This window comes from Amphibalanus amphitrite, unplaced genomic scaffold (assembly GCF_019059575.1).
Source record: "Amphibalanus amphitrite isolate SeventyFive unplaced genomic scaffold, NRLGWU_Aamphi_draft 000050F_arrow, whole genome shotgun sequence".
Classification (NCBI taxonomy): Eukaryota; Metazoa; Arthropoda; class Thecostraca; order Balanomorpha; family Balanidae; genus Amphibalanus; species Amphibalanus amphitrite.
In genome coordinates, this window is record NW_024881546.1 from 1,093,280 (window position 1) to 1,116,146 (window position 22,867).

General features: G+C 48.2%; 1 protein-coding gene across 1 annotated transcript; it reads left to right on the plus strand.

Annotated features, from left to right (window-relative positions):
* The first annotated feature begins 947 nt into the window (after positions 1-947).
* On the plus strand, positions 948-15,430 carry LOC122377769. The gene is made up of 11 exons (XM_043358176.1): positions 948-1,203; positions 3,983-4,059; positions 7,868-7,946; positions 8,696-8,877; positions 9,113-9,306; positions 10,692-10,870; positions 11,321-11,494; positions 12,102-12,248; positions 12,629-12,837; positions 14,036-14,183; positions 14,458-15,430. The coding sequence occupies exons 2-11, from the start codon at positions 3,991-3,993 to the stop codon at positions 14,715-14,717; spliced, it is 1,641 nt and encodes a 546-aa protein (XP_043214111.1). The 5' UTR covers positions 948-1,203; positions 3,983-3,990; the 3' UTR covers positions 14,718-15,430.
* The last annotated feature ends 7,437 nt before the right edge of the window (positions 15,431-22,867 follow it).

A 22,867-nucleotide genomic window follows, 5' to 3' on the forward strand; every position in this document is an offset into this window, starting at 1 on the left:
TAAAGTTGGACATTTTTTAAGAACCCCCAAAATTGCAACCTCAATAACGGCACAACGGTTGGGCCGATTGAATTGAAACTCGGTACACAGTTAGGTCTCCATCAGATAATTCATCTGCATGTGTTAAGGTTGGGGTGCTACAGCACGTGCGCACGTGCAGGGGGCGCTCCCAGATCTCGAGAACGGCTGGGCCGATTGCGCTCAAATTTGGTACACGGTTGGGGACCAGTTAGTAGGGTGCCGTGCAAAAGTCAGTTTGGACCCCGCTTGCACGTGCGCACGTGCAGTGTGCCGCTTCCAGATCTCGAGAACGGCTAGGCCGATTGCGCTGAAATTTGGCACATCGCTAAAGACCGGTTAGTAGGGTGCAGTGCACAAGTAAGTTGGAGGTACCCCCTCGCAATTTCGCACGTGCAAGGCCCATCCTCTCGCTCGCTCCGTTGGTCGCCCAAAAGGCGTTTTACTGGTATATAGGTAGTTGTTTTAACATATTCGTAGACTACTTGCTCTAATGCTCTGTACTGTAAACCTGTCCAGTACATCTGCTTTCGGCTTTCCATTGCATATAACTTGCCAATTGAATTCCTTTTGCTGAAAAGAATTAGGTGGTGGAAAAGTAATATGATTGCTATGATATGAAAAAAGGTAGGTATCATCATGGTATCATAGAAAGCGGCATTTGTACAGAAATTGATCATTTTGCTTGAATTCATTTAGTGTTCATAATCCTCAGGGTATTCATCAGTCATTCATGTATATTTTTAGGATAGTGGGCGATGAACTCTGTCCGCGTGAGAATCTCGGCGTTCTCTCAGGCGCGCCCAGAGGCAGAAACAGAGCCATCAGCCCGGAAGGATGATACCTCTTCCCGATCCCACGCTCAGCGGCGCACGTCCCGGTGGAGCCGTTCATCACTGGTGCGTGCTGCCGTGGGCGCGCACTGCTCAATGGCTCCGACTCCGAGCGCCGCCGGCGGGCTGCGGAACCGGAGACTCCCGTGTGCCGCTACCGGCGACCGCCGCGGCCCGCCAGTCGCCTCGTGACGCCCGTGACGCCGGTCTCGTCTGTCGGCACGTCTCCGGAGACACAAGGAGAGGAGGCGCATAGAGAGGAGAGAGACACAGAGTTGCGGACGGCGTGGACGGGACTGGTGGAGACAGGAGGACGGCAGAGCCGCGTATCTGAGGCGGTGATATATAAGAGGTGAGTTGAGCTCTTATAGGCAGACATGTGCATGGATCCGAGTGCTGGATCTATGATCTCAGTTGATCTCAGAGCAAACTGCAGGCTAGGATCCATGATCCCACCGGATCCGGCGTAAAAGATTTGTTCTAGATCTATGATCTCATAGGATCTCATGATAAACCCAGAACGTGGATCTATAGGATCCCGTATGCAAAAAAAAATGGAACCCAGGTTTCGAAGTGTTTTTAAGTCAATGAGTGCCACAAAACTATGGATTATGACGTGCAATCACATCAAATCACTAAAACAGAACGTTTGCGAGCTGCAGCAAGTGATTTTTTTATATTTCTGCGTTGACAAAAAATATATTATCTATGATCTCAATGGATCTCGAGCAAATTAGACTCGGATCTATGATCCCTAAGGATCTCTCGACAAATCACATAGCTTGATGTATGATCCCGTCGGATCCGAGATCAGGATCCTTCCATCCCATGACAAAACTCCTGAAAAGACAGTGCCCGGTTTTCATTAAACGAACTGAAGAAAAGACGAAATCATAATACACCGAACTGAACAAAGACGAAAATAACAATACACTGAATGCAACTATACAATATAAATTTCACCTGAATCACAACTTTGGATTCAGAAACGCAAATTATGATTGTTGCGAGTAGTTAATGCACAGCTCGTCCAGACGAATCGACCGGTATGATACACGACCCATGTGTATCAGGTCGTGACCTCGACATGGGGTCTGTTTTTATGTATTTCACATTTTCGGATCATATTTTCAGCTTTTCAGCATCGAGGAAAATACACTGTTGGTCCTGTAGAAATGAAAGTTCTTAGACTGTAGAGTGTGGAACCGCAACTCATAAGCTATTCCTACTTCCCATGACCTCTGTGGGTCAAACGGTTGGCCTGAAATGAAGGCTGTTGACTGTTTACATTTTTTGCTCTAACGAAAAAATAATTGAAATATTTTAAGACTTGTTTTTTTTTTAATGCCGTTCGTCGCCTCTCGTTACTCTGTTTAATTTTCGACTGCTCCAGCTGAACAGTACATGCACCCCTTTCCTCCCGTGGGATGTTGGCACGGCTACCAACATGCGCTTGTTGTTATGCATTGCATACATTGACAATGTTAGCCCGAATAGAAGCTTGAAGCCTTTTCCCTCCTTTTGGGATTTGTACGAAGTTACGTTTTCCACTGAGGCTAGTCATTAATTTTTTAGGGACTCACTTCGCTAGGATTGTGTTATGGAGTGGGTTCCAATGTGCACGATTTTTTACTTATTTTCCTGAACTTGTTTTTGATAAGTTCGCTTGCATCTGGATTTTATGTAACTTGAGCTTGTTTTGTATTCCTCATTGAGTATTGATGTGCAACTGTTGGTCCAGGACTCCAGTTTTGTTGGTTTCGTTGTATGTTTCTATCCTTTCCCTCTATGATTATTTTCCAAATGACGCCATAAAAGGTTGTTTTAATATGCTTAAAATCATAACATTGATGCAAGTGTAGGTATAACATCAACCTTCTCAATAAATACTTATGGCTTCCTTTATAATATCGACGTTAGGCCGAAAGCGATCCTTCTCCAGTCTGAAGAAGCAGGGTTTGGATGTTGTCATTTAAAGTTTGCCGACGCGTGATTCTGCCCCGGGGACGGAATGTTCACTGCGATACACGCCAACATGCTTGGTCCATTTCGGTGCCCGTTATTCTCCTCCAAACATAATGAAGTACAACTGCTTCCTAGCTGCTGACATTGCAAGTCATCTCTGTAGCTAATGCTTTGAGCAATTAGGACTGTTCCTTGTCGTATTATTCGCTTAGTACAGTATGGTTCTCACCAGGTTAAATGCACGGGTCAACGAGCTATGTCATAAAATCCACATGAAATTCAATAGGACTTCATCATCATGCAATCTACCTGTCATTTACTGACAATAAGCTGGTAGTCTACATTCAACATAATCATCGGCCACCCCGTGAGAAGCAGTGGATATTTTTTTAGGCTCGGCTCGCCCAATTACGGCTCGCTGTCGGCTGCGCGCGGCGCGTGGTAGAGCGTTGAACTCGCCCGTGCTCCGTCCGCCGACTGTCTGACGGACCTGCGCGCGACCACGCGACGTGAGAGCTTCCGGTGGGAAAGGTACGCGCTGCCCATACTGGTGCACTGTGCCATCGTAACGGTGTCGGACCGCGGCGAATTCTCGGGCCGCCGCTCACCCGACCGATAAACCAACGTGGGAGCCCACAGGCGAGACGGAACGAACCGGCATGGAAAGGGAAGAAAACCCGAAAACGAAAAAAAAAAACAGTTTGCTGATGCTTCGGTCTAGATCAACATTTTATTGATGTAGAGAAGGGCGGTTCGCGGATTGTTATGGTTCAGTGTTCCGTGAACGGTAAATGCACCTACCACTCGGACGACGAGAAGAAAGTGAAATAAAGAATGGCTATTTGCCTTACACTACAATTTTAAAGCATATGTGCTACTTACTATATGAACACAAAAGTCGACTGATCTACACACACACCTATGTCAACAAAAGTAATGTTTTAGTCGTCTTGCGCACCATTCCTTATTATTGAGTGCTGTGTTGATCTTGTGAGTACCATTTGTTAGTATGTATCGTCTGTTTCGGCTAACCTCTGTGTAGTCATGTTCCATGTCGTCTCACAACTTGCCGTGGCAGTGTCTGTGGCAGTGTGAGCGGCTGTGTTCTGAGCCGTTCCGTCCCGCTCCTGTGAGTCGCTGACGCACGGCCGGCTGTTCTGTTCCAGGCGCCGCCATGCCGCCGCTGGGTGTCCGGTCCCGGCTGCTGCCGCTGCTCCTGCTGCTGTCAGCCACCGTCACCCAGGCGAGTCGACCCGCCCGACTCCCCATCCCAGTACATAGAGTGGGACGGCCCAGTCGGGTGACACCCCCACGGTCGAGCAGCCCCCTCCGCTCGTCGGCCCACTCCACTCCAGTTGGGCGACCATCCTCAGTCGAGCGGTCCCACCCGAGTCAAGTGCAGGGATCACTTCTCTCTGATCTATTATAATAAAGTGCTTAATTTTCTGACTTAAGTCACATTTCAAGACTCAGATGGACTATTTTTCCTTCTGCAATTAATCACTTACTATCTTCCTCCTGCTATTTTATTAATCGCTTAAAAAATTATTAATCGCTTACTATCTACCGGCTAGTGTCGGTCCGAACATTGCAAACAACTCGGCCCGGAAGCATAATGGTAGCAACGAGCACCACTGATCTTACATTGATACAACAGTTTGATGCTAACTGGGTGTGTGGTTGTTCATCGTCATCTGAATTTCAACCACGTCAGATTAAAAGCCGGGAAAAGTATCCAGCCACGGCCGAAATCGCCTCCGGCGGCAGGCCTACAAATACAAAGCTGAAGCTGAAGTTCATGTTTTGGGTCGAGATGGCAAGCACGATACCACCGTCAATGCGGACGCCACCACCATCACCGCCGAGCCGCCTCGGCTCCCGACATCCGCACCGTTACCGGCCCAAGTAGCACGTGTTTTTTATTCAGCGGTACGCACCACGATGGTGTTCTTGTCTGTCGCACGTGCGGTGTGAAAAAGGTGCCTCCGGTGGCCCGGCAGGCCCGACTGATCCGGTGACCCAGTCGGTGGTGTGGTTGTGCGGCAGAACGTGCGCCAACGGTGCCGTTCTGACCCGGTCACCCGCGGCACGGCGGGGTCGGCCGTGACAACACAGCAAAACAGCGCACTGTGGTGATGCTGTGCAGAGTGAGCACATTGAGTGTGCTCAGTTTTAAGCACTCTGGTCCGACGAGAGTTGATCCTCAACGCAAAATTGGTCTCTTGAAGTTCGTTTGTAGCTGGATTGAGACACCTGCATGCTGCTTAGTGCCTATATTGCAGGTTTTATCGGACTGTAACAAATTTGCAAACTTCACCAATAACGCTACATCCTACACTTATCTTGTGTGCTATGCCATATGCATTACGTTCTCCGCATGTTTAGTGTTTACCCTCGCAATCTCGCATGTGATACTGTCCTGTGTGGCACTGCAGTCTCCAGTGCCGTCAGCACTTCTAGAGGATAGGCTGCTATGTCTTGCTGCAGTCTCCATTTTCGTCGGCACTTTGAGAGGATATGCTGCTGTGTTTTGCTGCAGTCTCAGGATACGCTGCTGTGTTTCGCTGCAGTCTCCTGGTGCGGTCGCTCGGGCTAGGGTTATGTTCCTTCATTGCGTTGCAGTCTTCGTGGACTATTCAAACAAAGAAACTATGGGGTGCAGCATGATTGCCGAATGGTTTTCGCAGTGTTTGTGATGTGTTTATTGCTTTGCTCTTGTATTTGACTTACCTGATCTTGTAATCTTCCACCCTTCGCTTTTTTCTTTCTTTTGCACCGCATCTTCCGTGGCAGTTCACGTGTCATGCATCGACTTCCCATACTTTTCTCACCATGTGAGCGACACTGATAGCTTAAAGGGACCCTCCCACCTTCAAAAAAGTTAATGAATTGGCACGAAAGTGATGTCGCTCGGTTCAGAAAGAGCGAAAACGAATATCTACCAAATTTCATCGAAAAATATTCACCGGTTTTCAAGATATTAGACTTTTACTTTTGTTTACTTTTTGGGATCTCCGCTGTTCCTAGCGACTTTATTTGAAAGTGCGGCATTTGTTGCGCGCAAAGCAGCATATACCACCGCGTGCTACCAAACGTTTTAGTAAAAGATTTAAAAATCGTTAGATCTCCGCTGACGTCACAAATTCTAAGGGGGCATACCAATGCACTAGCCCCTTAGAATCCGAAAACTGCAAGTTTGAAATTCCATATCTCCGAATTAAAGCATTTGTCGATGTTGTGAGTGCCCAAACCGGTATTTGCAGGCCATGGCCACCAATTTGGCTATCTCAACTCAAAACTAATGTTAAGGTGGGAGTGTCCCTTTAAATAGCCTCATATCGCGCACTTCGCCAACACTACTCGACAAAGTGCTTGCAAATTGTTTAGCTTTCACTTATCTCTAATCTCCGGGAAACGATTGTAGCGTTTCAATATGCGGGCCGTTAAACGGTTTCTCTGATTCCAGTTTTATCAAGCTGGTTCGATCCCTATATCTGTCGATGAGACCGTTTTGAAGAGCTGTTACTTGAATGGCTAATCTCTGAAATTGCCAACGGAAAGCTTTAGCTCTGTTACCATAGATAATGGCGTGCATTTGGGCCAGATCAAGCGAGCTTCGTTCGTCTACACTCAGCCTAGACTCCAAATCGTTGGGACTGAGCTAGAGTTCGTTCGCCTACTGCTCTGTAGCGCAAGAAATGAGAGCCATCCAGGCCACGCAGATGACAAGAAGCTGTTTCATTGTCTTTTGATAAGGCCCGGAAATGCTCAATCTGAATAGTAGCTACTAGTCCAAGATGAACTTGACAGCGGCAGCGATGCACACACAGAAAAATATTGACACCGTTAGCGGTGTAATTGCACAGTACATATCTGAGCACTTGAGGAAAGTTAATTTAGTCCCTTCCCCGCTTAAATTACTCGCGCTTCTAAATGAACACCAAGAAGAAGGTAATAGAACACTGTTAGGAGGGTTGGGTGTTTTACTACATGTAGCACTACATGTAGCAAAACACCCAACCCTCCTAACAGTGTTCTATTACCTTCTTCCTGGTGTTCATTTAGAAGCGCGAGTAATTTAAGCGGGGAAGGGACTAAATTAACTTTCCTCAAGTGCTCAGATATGTACTGTGCAATTACACCGCTAACGGTGTCAATATTTTTATGTGTGCATTATCTGGGCTAGCATCCAGCTGTAGCATTCGAGGTAGTGTGATGTCCCGATATCCGACAAGGCCTAAAACCAGGTCACGGGACGATGCTGGGCTATGTGAACGATTCTGTGTGAATTATATTGGTCACCTCATGACTCATTGTAGTGAGCCAATAACTATCGGAAGCTGGACGGACTCATGAAGCATAGGTATTTGCGTCTTTCCTAGAGCGGTTGTAAATTGTTTGTATTACGCTCACGGAACAAGTATGAGGTGCACACAAACATAACAGTCATCTTGTAATTTAAACGTTTAGCCGACAGCCGATTCCCCAGCGGGACAGCTGGCCTCACCTGTCGCCCTTGTACCGCGGCCCCGGGTCGAACCGCCAGCCCCGGTCGGCGGCCGACTCCGCTGGCTGGCAGCCCGTCCCACCCGGGCCGCTTTGGCACCGTCGTCGTACCGGCCGGCGGCGAGTCGTTTGGCACCGTTGTCCGCTCCCTGGGGAGCGACTCGCGCTGTCGGAGTAGCGGGTCGCCCCTCCCTCCCCTCCCCGCCCCGGCGACTGGGCTGCGAGCGACACGGGCCGGAAGGTACCGTGGGAAGACGGCCCGGAAAAAGCCACAACTGGTGCGGATTGCCTACTGTTGCGCTCGTGCCTAGGTGTGTGTGCGTGCATGCATGTGCGCGGCACAGGAGAGGAATCAGTGAAGAAGACATGTGTTATCAGAGCTTTCCGTAAAGCCTTTGTTAGGAAACAATCTGCTGATTTTGTCCCCATATGAATATCTCGATAGTAATAGACCTAGTATAACTTACATACGCTTACAAATGTGATAGACGTACTGACTGACTTTATCCTAGGTTGATTATAATTTATAATTTTTTCTCCCACAGATTATGTCTTCTCCGGCATCTGATGAACAGACGACGTCTCAGCCCAACTACCGAGAAACCAAGCCCAACAAATTTGTCTGTGAGTACCGAACTTTTCTCCGACATCTTGGACCTACGCCCTACGGTCATGGTTGGTCAGTGAGGTAATACTTGTGTCATTCAATGACTTGAGACGGATGCTTTGTTTATCCTTAGCGTCAGTAGGTGATACAGACAAATGACTGATTTCCTGGACCCTGTATACCTACCGAACATTTCTATATCGTTCGACCAGACCAAAAACTACAGTCACAGATCCAGAGCAGCCCATCTGTCGCTGCTGGAGCTCTGTGGACCGACGTCGGGGCGCCCGAGCCCGTCGCCGCCGACCCGTTAGTACGCCGGAAGCCGGAGCGGTGCGGTACGGCAGTGCGGTCTGTGCGGCTGCGCGGTCTGTGGACACGCTCCGCCGCCCCCAGACGGTCGGACGACGGGGCTAGAGATGTTCCAGGAGGGCGGGCTGTACCGGGAACTATGGCAGCACGGCAGATTAGGTCCTGGAGGGGTACATTGACAGTGGTAGTATAGGAACTGGAAGAGTGATCGGGCATGTGATGGCTAGATCAAAATTAGTGACCAATCTCTATTGTAAGGGACAGCTAGATCACGGTGCGCTGGTAGCAGCTCGGACATCCGGTGCCGCCATCAAGCTGTAGTTTGTAACGACTTTCAGGCCCTGATGTCCTCCGCCTTTCAGCACTAAATGATCTTCGCTTCACTAATAGTTACTAATTGCAATATTTGCACAATTCATCCCACCGAGTTTGACCTTTCCTCCCCCGTTTACAGCGGTGAACGTGGCCTGTACCAAGTCCACTCTGATGGTGGTAGCCGCCATGAACGACCCCTTCTACGGCCTCGTGTACGCGCGCGGCTTCCCGCAGACATGCCGCTCCCACAGCCACGGACAGCGCCGCGTCAAACTGAAGGTCAACGTCGAGGACTGCGGGGTCAAGGTCGTCGAGGACGAGGTAGGTCGGCGAGCATTTGATGCACGTTTCTGCGTTGGAGATTTGCTGCTTGGTTTCGTGTGCTAAATGCAGTAGCTGTTCCTTATTTGTGTCGCATTGCCTGGCAGCTGTTATGCCTTTTTATAGTCAAGTGTCGTTTTATTGTCGTGTTCTTTTAGCCCCATCTCTCATCTGCCGAGTTATTGACGTGTTTTTACTTGCCCTTATGTAAACCATTCGTTCGTTTTTTTTTTAGAACGAGAGCACGCACTACGAGATGATGGTGTACGTGCAGTACGACCGTCACGTGCAGCAGGCCATTGACGAACAGGTGCTGGTCCGCTGCAACCCCGACGAGCGGATCGTCGTCAAGGCGAGCATGAGCCAGCCGCGGGACGCTGAGCCGGAGGTCACCGAGCGACCCCGGCCGCTGCTGGTCAAGGCCGCCAGGTCAGTCACCGCAGTGGGAGGGAGGGTGACGGGTGTTCTTAGGAGTCACTGCTCGTAGGCGGGATGTTTGCTGTGCTGATTTTGTTTGCACAGATGCTGTAGAGATGAGTCTTATGGTTGATGAGCAAACAGCCTGATATGTGCTAGCATATGAATCGTTCGTTATGCTAGCATTTGTATGAGGCTATCCATATTTATCGCTTTTGAGGAATCTTTTGCAATCCCCTTGACACCTTGTCAGGCGAAACTGATTCCAACCGTCATCACAGATTTTAATGAAATCTGAGCATAGTACAGAGCATCGCGATCTGCCCTACAGTTTCTGTTAAAGCGGCTTCCGTCATGTTACGTCTCGCCGGTGGCAAAGCACAGGTTCCATCAGCCCGACTGCAGCTCCGTTATCACACGGCCCATTATCAGCTGATACACTTCAGTGATTCGATGACATGCGCCTCCCAGACAGTCACGCCTCGCTGGACATACGGTTCATCTTATCGGCACATCCATGCCTGCAATCGACTCGTAATTACTACGGTATTGAATAAACTTCTGCTCCGTGATGCATTATACCGGTGTGCAAAGCATGCACATGTTAGGCCGTCATGCCATCTGGTGTGCATTGTTTTTATATCTTCCTACCGTTTGCAGCTAATGCTGGTTCTATTTTTCATCCTATTTCCTATCAGCAGTTCCTTCTATAACCCGTTAGCGCCATCAGCACAGCTCGTTGAACAGATGGTCACGTGATGGCCGGAGGGCAGGCCCGGAGCTGGCCGGCCGTCGCAGCGGTCGTGCGGGCCAGCCCGGCCCGAGGGACTAGCGGTGGCTGCGGGCCCGCCGGCTACCGGGGCCAGCCAATCGTGACGGATGACCGAGCTGGCCAGCGCTCGAACAGAAACAATAGGCGGTGAACAGAGAGAAAATCGATTTTGTTCTTTGGCTAGCAGAAAAGGTGCTGAATAAGCATGTCATAGCTGGAAGGGATACCCACATCAACGGGGCTTGGGCTACAAATTTGAAATGCTTGCCGTTATCAGCATCTATGTAGCTAAAGAGCACAATATTACTGATACTTACGTACAGCCCACCGCTAAAGTAATGTAGGGTTTTACCAATCTCAACGGTTGGCTTTGACTGGCGATTGTTTAATGCGGAGTGATCGAAAAGAAGATGTCAATAGCTAAAGTTGCAGCTGCAAGGGTGACGATACATATAAGCTACATTCAAAGTTTCATTGTAGTCTGGCTAATCGTTCCTAAGCTTCAGAAGCAGAACATACCCATGACTGAAACGCCACATTACTTCTGCTGTGGACTGTACATTGTGTGATGACCGTACTTGTTTTCGGTAAACATCATTTTCACTTTGCGACCTGTTCTCTCCAGGCTGGCGGATGACGTTGAGCGTTTGCCCGGGCACGCTGGCCGCTTCGCTGGTCTTCCCGCGGGAGGTGACGCCGATGGGTCACCCTCAGCCGCCTCCGGCCGCCGGTCAACTGCCGGGGACGACCCGTCGCCCACGGCGGAGAGGCACACGGCGGACGCCGACACCGTCTACAGCGAAGGTGGGGGTGCACGGCGAGAGCGTGACGATACTCGGGCATAAAGTACCTATGTATAGTTTACTGTTTAGGAAATCAAATATTGCAATTTAATGCCTTGTCCTGATAATTTGTATCTTCTAGCTTCAATACTCTCATTCAGTCAGATGTCCTTGTAATCTTTGAACCAAACTCTCTGCAACTTTACAATTACGCTTTGGGTCGAATCAGAAGTGTTGAGTTTCCTACTGCCAGGTCCAGACTGACGACCTTCCGACCTTAACCTGACCCGCAGTTGACCTGGCCTGCCGCTCACCTGACCTCCAGCTGACATGACCTGCAGTCGACCTGACATGCCATTGATTTGACCTGCCACTGACCTGCCACTTAGCCGACCTGACCTGCCGCTAACCAGAATTGACCGGCATCCACCTAACCTGACCTGCCGCTGACCTGACCTTTCCTGCCCGGCAGCTGACGGGGAGCTGGCTGATGAGCGGCGCCGGGAGCAGCAGCGGCCGGAGGTAGCCCGCTGCTGGCTGGACATCCTCAAAGGAGAGGGAATCCACGGCGACGCGTACTTTGAGCACCTGGATGTGGGCGACCCCACCACCATGGTCATCAAGACGCGCTTCAACGACCAATCAGGTAAGCACGGGCTCGGCTTTTCTTCATTACCACTGATCCACACCGTTCCGTGCTTCTATCCTCAGGATACTGAAATCCATCTCCTCCACGCCGCAACCCCCCTCCGGGCTGGACAGGCAACTTTATCTCATGCGGGCTGCTCCCTTGGAGCGGCACCGCTGCTCCCGAGGGAGCGCACCCCGTAGCCGGGTGCAGTGAGTGCCTTGGGGCTGGGTGGCCTGTCCTCTGGACGGGCTCAGCCCCGGCGACTCACTAGGGTGCCTGCCCAGACCAATGTCTCCCCCTATATCCTAACATCCTCCCGGCTCTGAAATGGTCTCATTGGACCGAAAGGGCCTAACCCAACAAAACAAACAAAAACAAAATTACCACTGATGAATACTATCCATCAATGCCGCTCAGTTCCATACCGAGTTTAAGGAATAGTGGAGACTCCATAAGTCATGCAAGGAGCACATGCAATCAGTTATTTAAGCCGCCACATCTTGCTGCTCTGAGAACCGCCTTCCATTACTTACACCGAGCACAGCCTCCATGGCACCTTTCCCGCTGAGTGTGGGCTGCCTCTCGACCCACCCGACCCTACCGTCGTCCCGTGCTCCCACAGAGTCGCCTCCGATGGACGTACTGGTGACCAACTGCAGCGCGCACGACGGCAGCATGGCGCGCTCTCAGCGGCTGATTGACGAGGATGGGTGCACCATAGACTCGGCTATCATGTCACCGGTGATCGAGCACGAGCAGCACGGCGCCGGTGAGTGAGGGGAGTCACGACGTTGTGCTGTGGTATGAGGTTCCGATGCGTGATCGGCATTCGGAACTATGGTAAAGGTATAGCCCTGGAGGTCGATTTTGATATATTGAGGTATATCCGCAAATGCCAAATGCTGACACCTTTTGCGATGTTTTCAGTTTCACCTATTGTGTTCCGATATCACCAGTTGCCATCTTTTACCGTCATATGTAATCGATTAAACGTAATAATGCCTGTTATGTTTCATCGTCAAAGGTAGTAAGCGTCAGTAAGTTACAGTAACTTAGACCTGAGGCTCGTTTTATTATAATCCATGGATGAAAACATTTGTCACGTCTCTCCGAGTAACCCCACGCCATCCGTCCCCTCTCCTCCTTTAGGCCACCGGCTGCACTACAGCACGTTCAACGCGTTCAAGTTCCCGGACCGGTCGAGTCTGCACCTGCGCTGCACGGTGCTCGTGTGCAGGGGCCAGTGTCCGCGGCGGCACTGCCGCTCGCGGCGCCGACCGAGCCGCGCGGCCCGCCTCGGGCTGGGTCTGGTGCGGCCGGTCACCGACGCCGAGCTGCGCGCCGCCGGACACTACCCGGTGAGAAATCCATTGGCTGCTCACTTGCCCAAAGGAGCTGCAAGGGATTGTTCAATGTTCATTATATTTATCCTGAAAAGGACATTAACCCGGCAGTTGCTGGGGTATTTCGCCACCCACCGTTTGCTGGGGGAGGGGGGGGGGGCGTTAAACGCCCCCAGCCGATAACTCGAGAACCAATAGGCGCAGCGAAACGCACGAGGCGGCAAACGAAAGAGCGCGACGAGACGCTTCAGATGAGTACTTTAAAGTTGAGTTTTGAGGTCACAGGTCGGGTCAAGGTCAGGTCAAACACCTCAAATCGGCCTTTCAGTAGCATGGACTTCAGGGCTTCGCAATGGGCGCCTCTCGTTATAAACTCTGTCAAAATGGTGCACAATCCATCGTATAAGGCCTACAAGAGTGTCAGCTCCATGTAGGGGTCAGTCAAGCATAGGTCAGGGTCAAGGTCAGGTCAACCGGGTAGGCACATATCCCCGAAAATCAAAACTGATATTCGCAGCCCGTGACACATGTTTTATGGGTAATTTGGGGCGTAGAACACGATGGTGACATTCATTTTATCACATGTGTACGTGTTTGGCTAAAAAAGTTTAATTTAAGAAATGCATGTATCATAGTCGTTAAGTAGTCACGAGAAATTGTCAAGATTCAGTTCAAGATTTTGGAAAATGCGGAACGATAATCAATAATCGAAGATAGTCATTTGATTGTTCATGGTATTGGCAGTCTAATGGCGTTTACGGCATGTCTGTATGTCTATTCTGTGATTTTATATGATTTTTTGAACATACGCCGTTTTTGGTCGAAAATTCAAAAATCATGACGTCACTAAAACCTCGATATCTCAAAAAAATTTCCGACCGATTTTTTTGAAACTTTGTCACAATAAACTTCAATCAATTCCCTACAGGTACCTAAAATTTGGCGCGCCTGCGGCGCGCCGTTTTTATGCTATGGCCCGGCGAAAAAGTGGGGGCGTTTAACGCCCCCCCCCCCCCCAGCAACTCGCGGGTTAAACGCCGTAGGTTTTAGGTTTGTGTAGTTACACTCACGATGTGGTTGTACGGTTATTTATAGAAATAAACTTGAATTAGCGTCTTAATTCCAATCTAACTTGAAAAGTAGTGTACAAAATGTAGTGAAGTACGCTGTTAATTGGTATTCGCTGAGCTCACGACTGTGGCTGCCGTTTCAGATTGACCGTCTGCTGAGAACGCTACAGATGGAGATCAAGGAGGGAAGCACGATCGTCGACAGGATTGAGGTGTTCAACTCTGCCGAGGTGCAGGCGCCGGGCATCGAGGGCGTACCGACCCGACTGCGCTCCCAGGAGCCGCCGGCAGGTCAGTGAGGGATGTTGAACAGAAACTAATGGGTCAGATATCGCAAACTATTTACATACAATGTGATGTTTATGTGAGAATCATAAATTAATAATTACCCACGGCATCGATAAAATATTACGTTCACGACTCTTCGGATAAACCAAACGCCAACCAAGCAACGAGCAACCAAATCTTGTTGCCTCTGCCTTTCAACTAACCGAGGTCTCGACTCCCGTCCTCCCCCCGCCTCTCCATCGCAGTTCTGTGACTTCCCCCCGTCGCTGACTTTCAGATCGCGCTGATCGTCCGTCTCGCGGTGCCGGCGGCGGCGAGTCGTACCTCTCCGACGACCGCCTGCTGTGCATGACCTCGTCCCGGCTGCTGCTGTCGTTCGGCGTGCTGCTGGCCGTGCTGATGGCCTCGCTGCTGCTGGCGCTGCTGCTCTGCGTCCGACAGCGCCAGCAGGCCAAGAAGCTGCGCACGCTGCAGACCTTCCAGCGGATGGGCACGCCGGCACCCACCCCGCACTACTACCGTGTCGGGCCGCTGTAGGGTGCCGCGGCCAGCCGGGGCCGCGGGGACGGCCATTGGTTGACGTGTTCGACTTGGCCAGATTCGGGCATATTTGAAAAGAGACGGTGCAGTGGCTAGTGCATTTCTGTTGTGTTGCTATAGTCGTTTTGCTTTAGTGTATATCAATGTCAGAGATCTGTTGGGGATGTTGCGAACGCAGATTGTTCGTCTCAAGGCAGGCCACAAGAAGCTGGCAGCCGTTGTACAGCGCAGGTGTTTACTATGCTCTGTGGGCGCGGGACCAAAGAAGTATGTTTGTTGTTACCTGATATTCCGGGCATTTTGACGGCGCTTTATACTGGAATGATCAAGCATTGGTATTGCGGCAAGGCATTGATATTGCTTAGATAACTTATCCAGAGGTGTATTGTGCATGCGCAGTTTGCACAAGTGTAAGCTCCAGATTTCTACGTCCATCAGAGTGCCTTGAATACCGTGTATCATAGTCGTAGTTTTTCTGTGATTTGTAGTAGTTTCTGTTTCTCTGGATTTGCGTGCCGCTTATAAGTATTGCGCCGGGAGTTCAGGCTACTGGAACCTGCTGCCCTGCAAATATGGTAAAAGGCCGTGACATCGACATCATTGACGCTTCAATTAAGGCAACACCCAACGGCTAGCCTTATTAAGGGGTGCTGCCAAAAGCATTCTGCATTTGTTTTTGATGAGTTGTTCGATGTAAATAAAGTGTGATGTACCGATATTGTTTGTGAGCTCCACGATCCTAACGCCGTACCTCGTACATTTGATTTAACATTCAGTCCGACTCAGTCCACTTGCCATCCGATTTTTATCGATGAACGGTTGGCCTTTGCTATCCGTTTGGTATTTGACCGTGTGTAACAGTGTCAGCCGCTGTAGGCCATGTCAGAGCTTGTACGACCGAGGCGACCTCTACTTGGAGTCGACGACTGCGCCGGCCGCCGTCGGGCAGTCAGTCTTCGTCACTCTAGTCTCGGTCTCGGTCTCGGTCTCAGTCGCGGTCGGTCTTGGTCTTGGTCAGTCTCTGCCGAGTCTCGGCAGCCCACCGACGATTCGCGCTCGGTCACTCGCTATGTGACCCAGTCTCTCTTGCTCTCGGTCACTCTCCTGGACTGACTCTATCTCTCGTCTGTCTCGAGTCAAGAAATACAGTGAGGTGCCGAACTGAACTCTTTTATCAGAAGATTCCACGGCGAACATTTTAATTTGTTACACCGTGCCGTCCTATACTGACCGTATTGCCAAGAAGTTACTTTCGGGACTTCGGGTATGTCATCGAGAAATATGGGGAAGTCTCGCTGCTTATATTCCATGAAAAGTTTTGTGAAAAATAAACGTTATTCAATGTTACGCCCAACATAGGCGGCGGAACGGGGAGGGCACCGGGGCACCGTGCCCCCCTTTCAATTTTCATTTCGGCATTTTAACATTACCCCTATGGGCGTTGCATGGAAAGAATGGGATCAAAAATCGGCAGTGCCCCCCCCCCCCCCCCCCGGCAGTAGCGGCGGAACACCTTCACCTTCACCGGGGCACTGCCGACTTTTGGTCCCATTCTTTCCATGCAACGCCCATAGGGCTAATGTTAAAATGCCAAAATCAAAGGGGGCACGGTGCCCCGGTGCCCTCCCCGTTCGGCCGCCTATGCCCCCCGGAAGGTGTTCCGCCGCTACTGACGCCCAAGGCGATGAACCTATAAAAATATAAGTCCCGAGGCCTTAGTTCCTTTCGGTTTGATGCTTGGATTCTTCAAGCTCGAAGTGCATAAAACATGTGACACATTTGATTGATACTTGAATCATAAAGAAGAAATATGATGCATGGAATATCCACCGTGGGAATATCATTTTCATTTACATCTGTTTTTGCTGCGCAAGCATTTCTAGCATTAATTTCAAAATATTTTAATTAGCTGCGGCTACTAATGAACTTCAGAGACATATATTGTGCATGTGAGACAAACCCTTTCTGAACGACAAAAATAAACAATAGGTACAAAGGCGTGTTCGTTTTGTGCAGTTTTGTGTATTTTTTTGGGCGAATATCGCATTTTAAAGGATATGCAACCTTGATTTTTGGAATATTAGGTGTGCGATAATACGAGAAGGTTAAAAGGCAACTCAGTGCCGAGTCCTCTGTATTTGCAATTTGTTTCATCCAACAAGTCAACAACAAACAGTCCCCAACTCTTGCCCCAACTGCAACCCGATACTCTGGCTTCAGCTTAGCTTTTGCTTCATATGTTGATATAAGAATTCATTCAGAATTCTTGTGTGTGGGCTGTGGCAACACACATTTGGTTATACTCTTGCTTCAGATTTCTTGCGGGGAGGACGTGGCAAGAACAGCTGATTGACTTTCTAGTGGTGACGTGGCGGTGGAAGACATCTTGGATCTTTAAGTTTTTGGTTTCAGTTTTGTTTAATTTCAATTCGTTCATCATTTATAAAATCCCAGTGCACAACGGTATGTAAAATGAAGCCGGGAAGGCCCGGTAAACGGGTGAGGGCTGATGAATCTTTTTTCGATCAAGGAAACAATGAAAACTCCGGGTCGTACCTCAAAATCAAACTCCTCTCGGGGAAAACACTTAAATCCAGAGGCTGGCCATGGGTGCAGTTAGGTGTTAGAGGTGTCCTGGGGGATGTTGACAAGTTGGAAAAGGCTAGTTTTTTGACTGATGGATCTTTGCTCGTCAAAACGAAACATGCTCTCCAAACTGAAAAGTTTCTGAAAGTTAGGAAATTTGCAAATGAGGACTGTGAAGTATTGAAAGATGAAAGGCTGAACACATCACGGGGCACTATTCGTGCATATGACTTAGAAGAACTTAGCGAGGACGAGGTGGTCCAGTGGCTAAAGGACTTTGGGGTTGTTGGAGCAAAGCGCTTCACCAGGAAAGTGAATGGACAAACACAAGGGACCCCAACCCTGCTACTTACCTTTGACAGACCATCCTGCCCAACAAAACTGCAAATGGACTATGTGACATACCACGTGCACACGTATATACCAAACCCCCTGCTGTGCTACCGGTGCGGCAAATTTGGGCATGCTCAGGAGCGATGCACTAAAGACAAGGTATGTCTAAACTGTGGACAAATGCCTCATGAGGGAGAATGCACGCCCCAGTGCATCAACTGCCGACGCACTGATCATGGGTGTCAATCTCATGACTGTGAAACATGGCAGAAAGAGAAAGAAATATGTAGGATCAAAGTGGAAGAGGAGGTATCTTTCAGCCAAGCCAGGAAACTGTATGATGACCGCCATGAGCCCCCTGTTCTCAGAAATTATGCTGCCACTGTGCGCACTCCACATATTACTGGAAGGCAGGAGGATGAGGAGTTGAAAGGAAAGGTAGAAAAGCTAGAGAAGAAGGTAGATGAGATGATGACATTGCTCAAAAAACTGACTGAGTCGCAGATCACAGAAAGTACCTCTAAAGGTGCTGCTAGTACAACAGACACAGTACGTGTAAAGGAAACCCAGAGGGATGTATTACAGAGATCGAGAGGTGATGAGACAATGGGAGATGCTACAACAGACAGTGATGAAGGGGAGGTGAATGATACGAGGAAAACTCATGAAATTACGCAACCCATGGAAAGAGATGAGGGAGACGAAATGATTCAGACATGTGACTTGACACAGACAATAGACACAGTGAAAAAGACCAAAGATGCTGCCAAATGGCAGACTGTACAAAGGCAAAAGGGTTTAGGACGAGGAAAAGGCAAAACCAAACCACAGGTATCTGCTTGTCCAGATACCATCCCCCCCGCTCCCCCGCTTGTGAGAGCAGGCATATCCAATGAAAGAGCAGGGGACAAACCCATGACAAGAAAGCAGTCATGGGTAGATATTTCACAAGCGGCATCAGACAACTGATTGGAGTGAATAGTATATTCACTAGTAGCTAGTTAGTTTTTCTTTTCTTTAAAAAAACAAAACAAAAAAAAAACAAAACAAAAAACAAAAAACAAAAAACAAAACAAAAAAACAAAACAAAAAACAAAAAAACAAAACAAAAAACAAAAAAACTTCTCTAAACTCTAGAGGCAAACACATACTACACCATGGTGAAAATAATGCAATGGAATTGTAGAGCATTGATTGGAAAATGGGCTTCTGTCAAACCCTTCCTTATGACCCAAACATGTGATGTTTACTGTTTACAGGAAACTCACTTCCTTCCATCAGATGAATATGATTTTAACTTGCCGAATTACACAAGGTATGATGTTTTTGGCAATGATGAAAGGAGACAGGGAGGTGTGTGTATATATGTTACTAACAGGATTCCTCACAGACTGATAACTGTGAACACCAACTTACAAGCTGTGGCCTGCTCCATACGAATGGGCAGCTCAACCATGCACATCTGTTCTCTTTACCTACCCCCCACTGAACCTTTACAATATGAAGAGTTGGAAAGTCTGATTAAGCAGCTCCCGGAGCCCATGGTTATCTGTACGGACGCCAACAGTCGTCATATGCTTTGGGGTTCGGATCGATGTGACCGAAGGGGAATGATATGGGAACGTTTGATCAGAACTTTTGGACTCAATGTTCTCAATGATGGTAGTGCTACTAGAATTGATGATTACACTGGGCTGTACTCCCATATCGATCTGACAGTATCTTCAGGATCAGTCGCCCCCCACGCAATGTGGATGACTGAAGATGATCCTCATGACAGTGACCATTTCCCAATTTATATAACACTGAATAATGTTGTTGACCCTTCACAGGACTCAGACATTTTTTATGGATGGAACTTAAATAAAGCAAACTGGAATGAATTTAGAGAAAAGTGTACACTCAACTATGATGATCAACTGGGAGTAGAAAACTGCAAAGTTATGACAGACCTTATTGTCTCAGCAGCAACAGAGACAATACCTAAGAAAACTGGACATGCAAAGTACTGCTGTCCTTGGTGGACAGATGAGTGCAAGAAAGCGATTACAGAACGGAAAAGGCTATTAAACCGATTTAGGAGAAATAGAGAGGTCCCAGGACTATTACTTGAATATAAAAGAGCAAAGGCCAAAGCCAGACAGGTTATTAGGCAGGCCAAGAAAGACTCCTGGCTTAAACTCCTTAGCCTCTTCAATTACCAGACCCCCTTACCCAGGTTGTGGGAGATACTGAGGAAATTCACAAGGAAAACGAGATACAACAGACCTTTACCCGTACTCAGTATAGATGGACGTATTATCGATGATACTTTTGAAGTTGGGAATACACTTGGACGATACTTTGAAAGCATCTCCTCGCAGGAGAACTACTCAGAACATTTTCGTACACGAGTTGATGACATTATTAGAACTATGCCTGATTTCCGTTCTAACAATGCTGAATGCTACAATGACTTATTCACCTTACCTGAACTGACAAACGCCATAAAACGATGTGGAAATACGTCTATAGGACCGGATAGACTGCATTACGCTTTTTTTAAACATATGGGGAATACTCAATACGGAGAACTTCTTAAGATGTTTAACGCAGTCTGGACGGAAGGTATTTTTCCGACAGACTGGTCACATTCATACGTGGTCCCTATCCTGAAACCTGGGAAGCCGGCTTCCAACCCTCAGTCATACAGACCAATTCAACTTACCTCATGCATGGGTAAAATCATGGAAAGAATGATAGCTGAAAGGCTCAAATGGTATACCGAAAACAAAGGAGTGCTATCGAAATACCAGTGTGCCTTCAGGAAAGCACGATGTACGGTCGACCACATTATCAGACTGGAATCAGAGATACGACATGGATTCCTCTACCACAAATATACGTTGGCAGTATTTCTGGATTTTAAAAGTGCTTACAATTTAGTGTCTACCCCTGCCCTCCTTCTAAAGATGTATACATTGGGCTTCCGTGGAAGACTGATGAAATTTGTGGAAAACTACCTGAATGGAAGAACCTTCCAGGTGAAGTGTGGTCGATTATCACAGATTTTTGAACAGGAGAATGGAGTCGTCCAAGGGGGAGTTGTTTCGCCGATACTTTTTAACCTGATGATAAATGATATTTTTGAAGGTATTTCAGATGAGTTCTCCTATGCTATGTATGCAGATGACTGTGCAATTTGGTTACAAGGAAGGCATCTTCCACAACTAATAACAACCATGCAAAACGCACTTGATTCCTTGGTGGAGTGGGCAGATACGTGGGGATTTACTTTCACGCCTACCAAATGTAATGCAGTGATATTTGGACGATATATGAAAAGAACTGAATTAGATCACATTTCCCTACTACGGATTAAAGACGAACCAATTGCATACTGTGACAATGTAAAGTTTCTTGGAGTGTTTCTGGACTCCAAGTTAAACTTGAACAAACATATCCAGTACGTTCGAGCCAGAGCATTGAAACGCATTCCCATATTGAAATGCATATCCGGACGTGAATATGGTGCCGACAGAACCATTCTGTTGAGGATGTACAAATCCCTTATACGTCCCATCCTAGAATATGCCTGTCAGGTCCTTGATGGACCAGCAAACAATGCAGTGCACTCCCTTGAAAGCATACAGAACGCGTGTTTGAGGGTAGCTACAGGAGCATTGCGGACTTCTCCGGTAATGGCACTGCAGGTTGAGTCACATGTACCGCCACTCTTCCTACGACGTTGGGAGATGACTGTCAGATATGCCCTAAAAGTGACAGGATACGATGAACATCCATGTCGAGACTACATTGACGGGACCTTTACTCTACCTGACCTAGAGTGGGGATATATTAAGCGAATATCTGGATTCCCCTTCTATGAACGTCTGCAACATGTCGCCCGAAACCTTCGGATAGTTCTTCCCAATGATGTGACGCTTAAAGCCAGTGCTTACCCTGTATGGCAGCGACACCAGTGTGACGCACATAAACTAATTGAACAGCAGAAGGCTAATTTGGAGAGATGTGATGTTTTGCAGGCCTTTGAAGAGTTTAAGGGTACACACCCTGGATATCATTTCCTTTACACTGACGGTTCGAAAAGTGAAAGGGGCGTGGGATGTGCTTTCGTGCACGGAAACATGCAGTATAAAACGAAACTGAAACGTGACTACTCGATTTTTACAGCTGAGTGTGTTGCTTTGCTCCAAGCTGTACATTATGTCCAACATAACCAACTGGCAAACAGCGTCATTTGTACCGACTCCCTCTCGCTGCTATTAGCCCTGCAAACAAATGAAAGTAACCACCCTATGGTTACCGACATTAAGGATACTTTGCATTGTCTGAAGGAACACAATCTGCGGTGTGTAATCCTTTGGGTCCCTGGACACTGTGGAATCTACGGGAATGAACAGGCAGACCTTCAAGCAAAACGGGCTGTTTTACTAGATAGGACCGAGGAGGAGTATGAAGTGTCTGTGCAGGAATATGTGTCTTTTATCCGTGCAGCATGTTTTGATCAATTTAATAGCATGTGGGTAAACGATACTCGCCAGACAAACCTTAAGAGCATAAAGCATGTTACGGGGAACTGGGTGTCTTGTCGCCGGAATGTCCGACGTGAGGAAATAGTGTTATGTCGACTGCGGCTTGGACACACCAGAATCTCGCACTCGTTTATTATAGACCGTGATGTGCGACCAGAATGTAGTACCTGCGGCCAGTACGTGACAGTGCAACACATGTTAATTGAATGTCCGAACTACGCTGACCAAAGAAGACATCTCAGTGTACTGTGCCGGCACCATGGTGCGCCGATGGAGCTGGGTACTCTACTTGGTGACTCATACCCTGATATTACTGACGCTTTGTTTAAGTTTCTACACGATAGTGAACTGTTTAAGAAAATTTAAGATTATATTGTTTATTGTATGTTTATGTTATGTGGCTGTGATATGTACAGTCTTTACCGTTTTGTTTATTTTAGTGCAAGTCTCTGTTGTTGTCTACTATGCTGTGTATGAGTGATAATGAGCTGTGATGTATGCTGTGAAAGTATGATATGGATGAGAATGAGATGAATGAATGAATGAATGAATGATGAATGACAGTGAATGGAAAACATGAGAGTGGAGTAGAAGGAGTAGAGATTTATAACAATGGTAAATAGCTGCTACTAACTCGGTGATTTGCTTCCCCCTCCCTCCCCACCCGCCACGGCACTCGCGTACACTAAACCG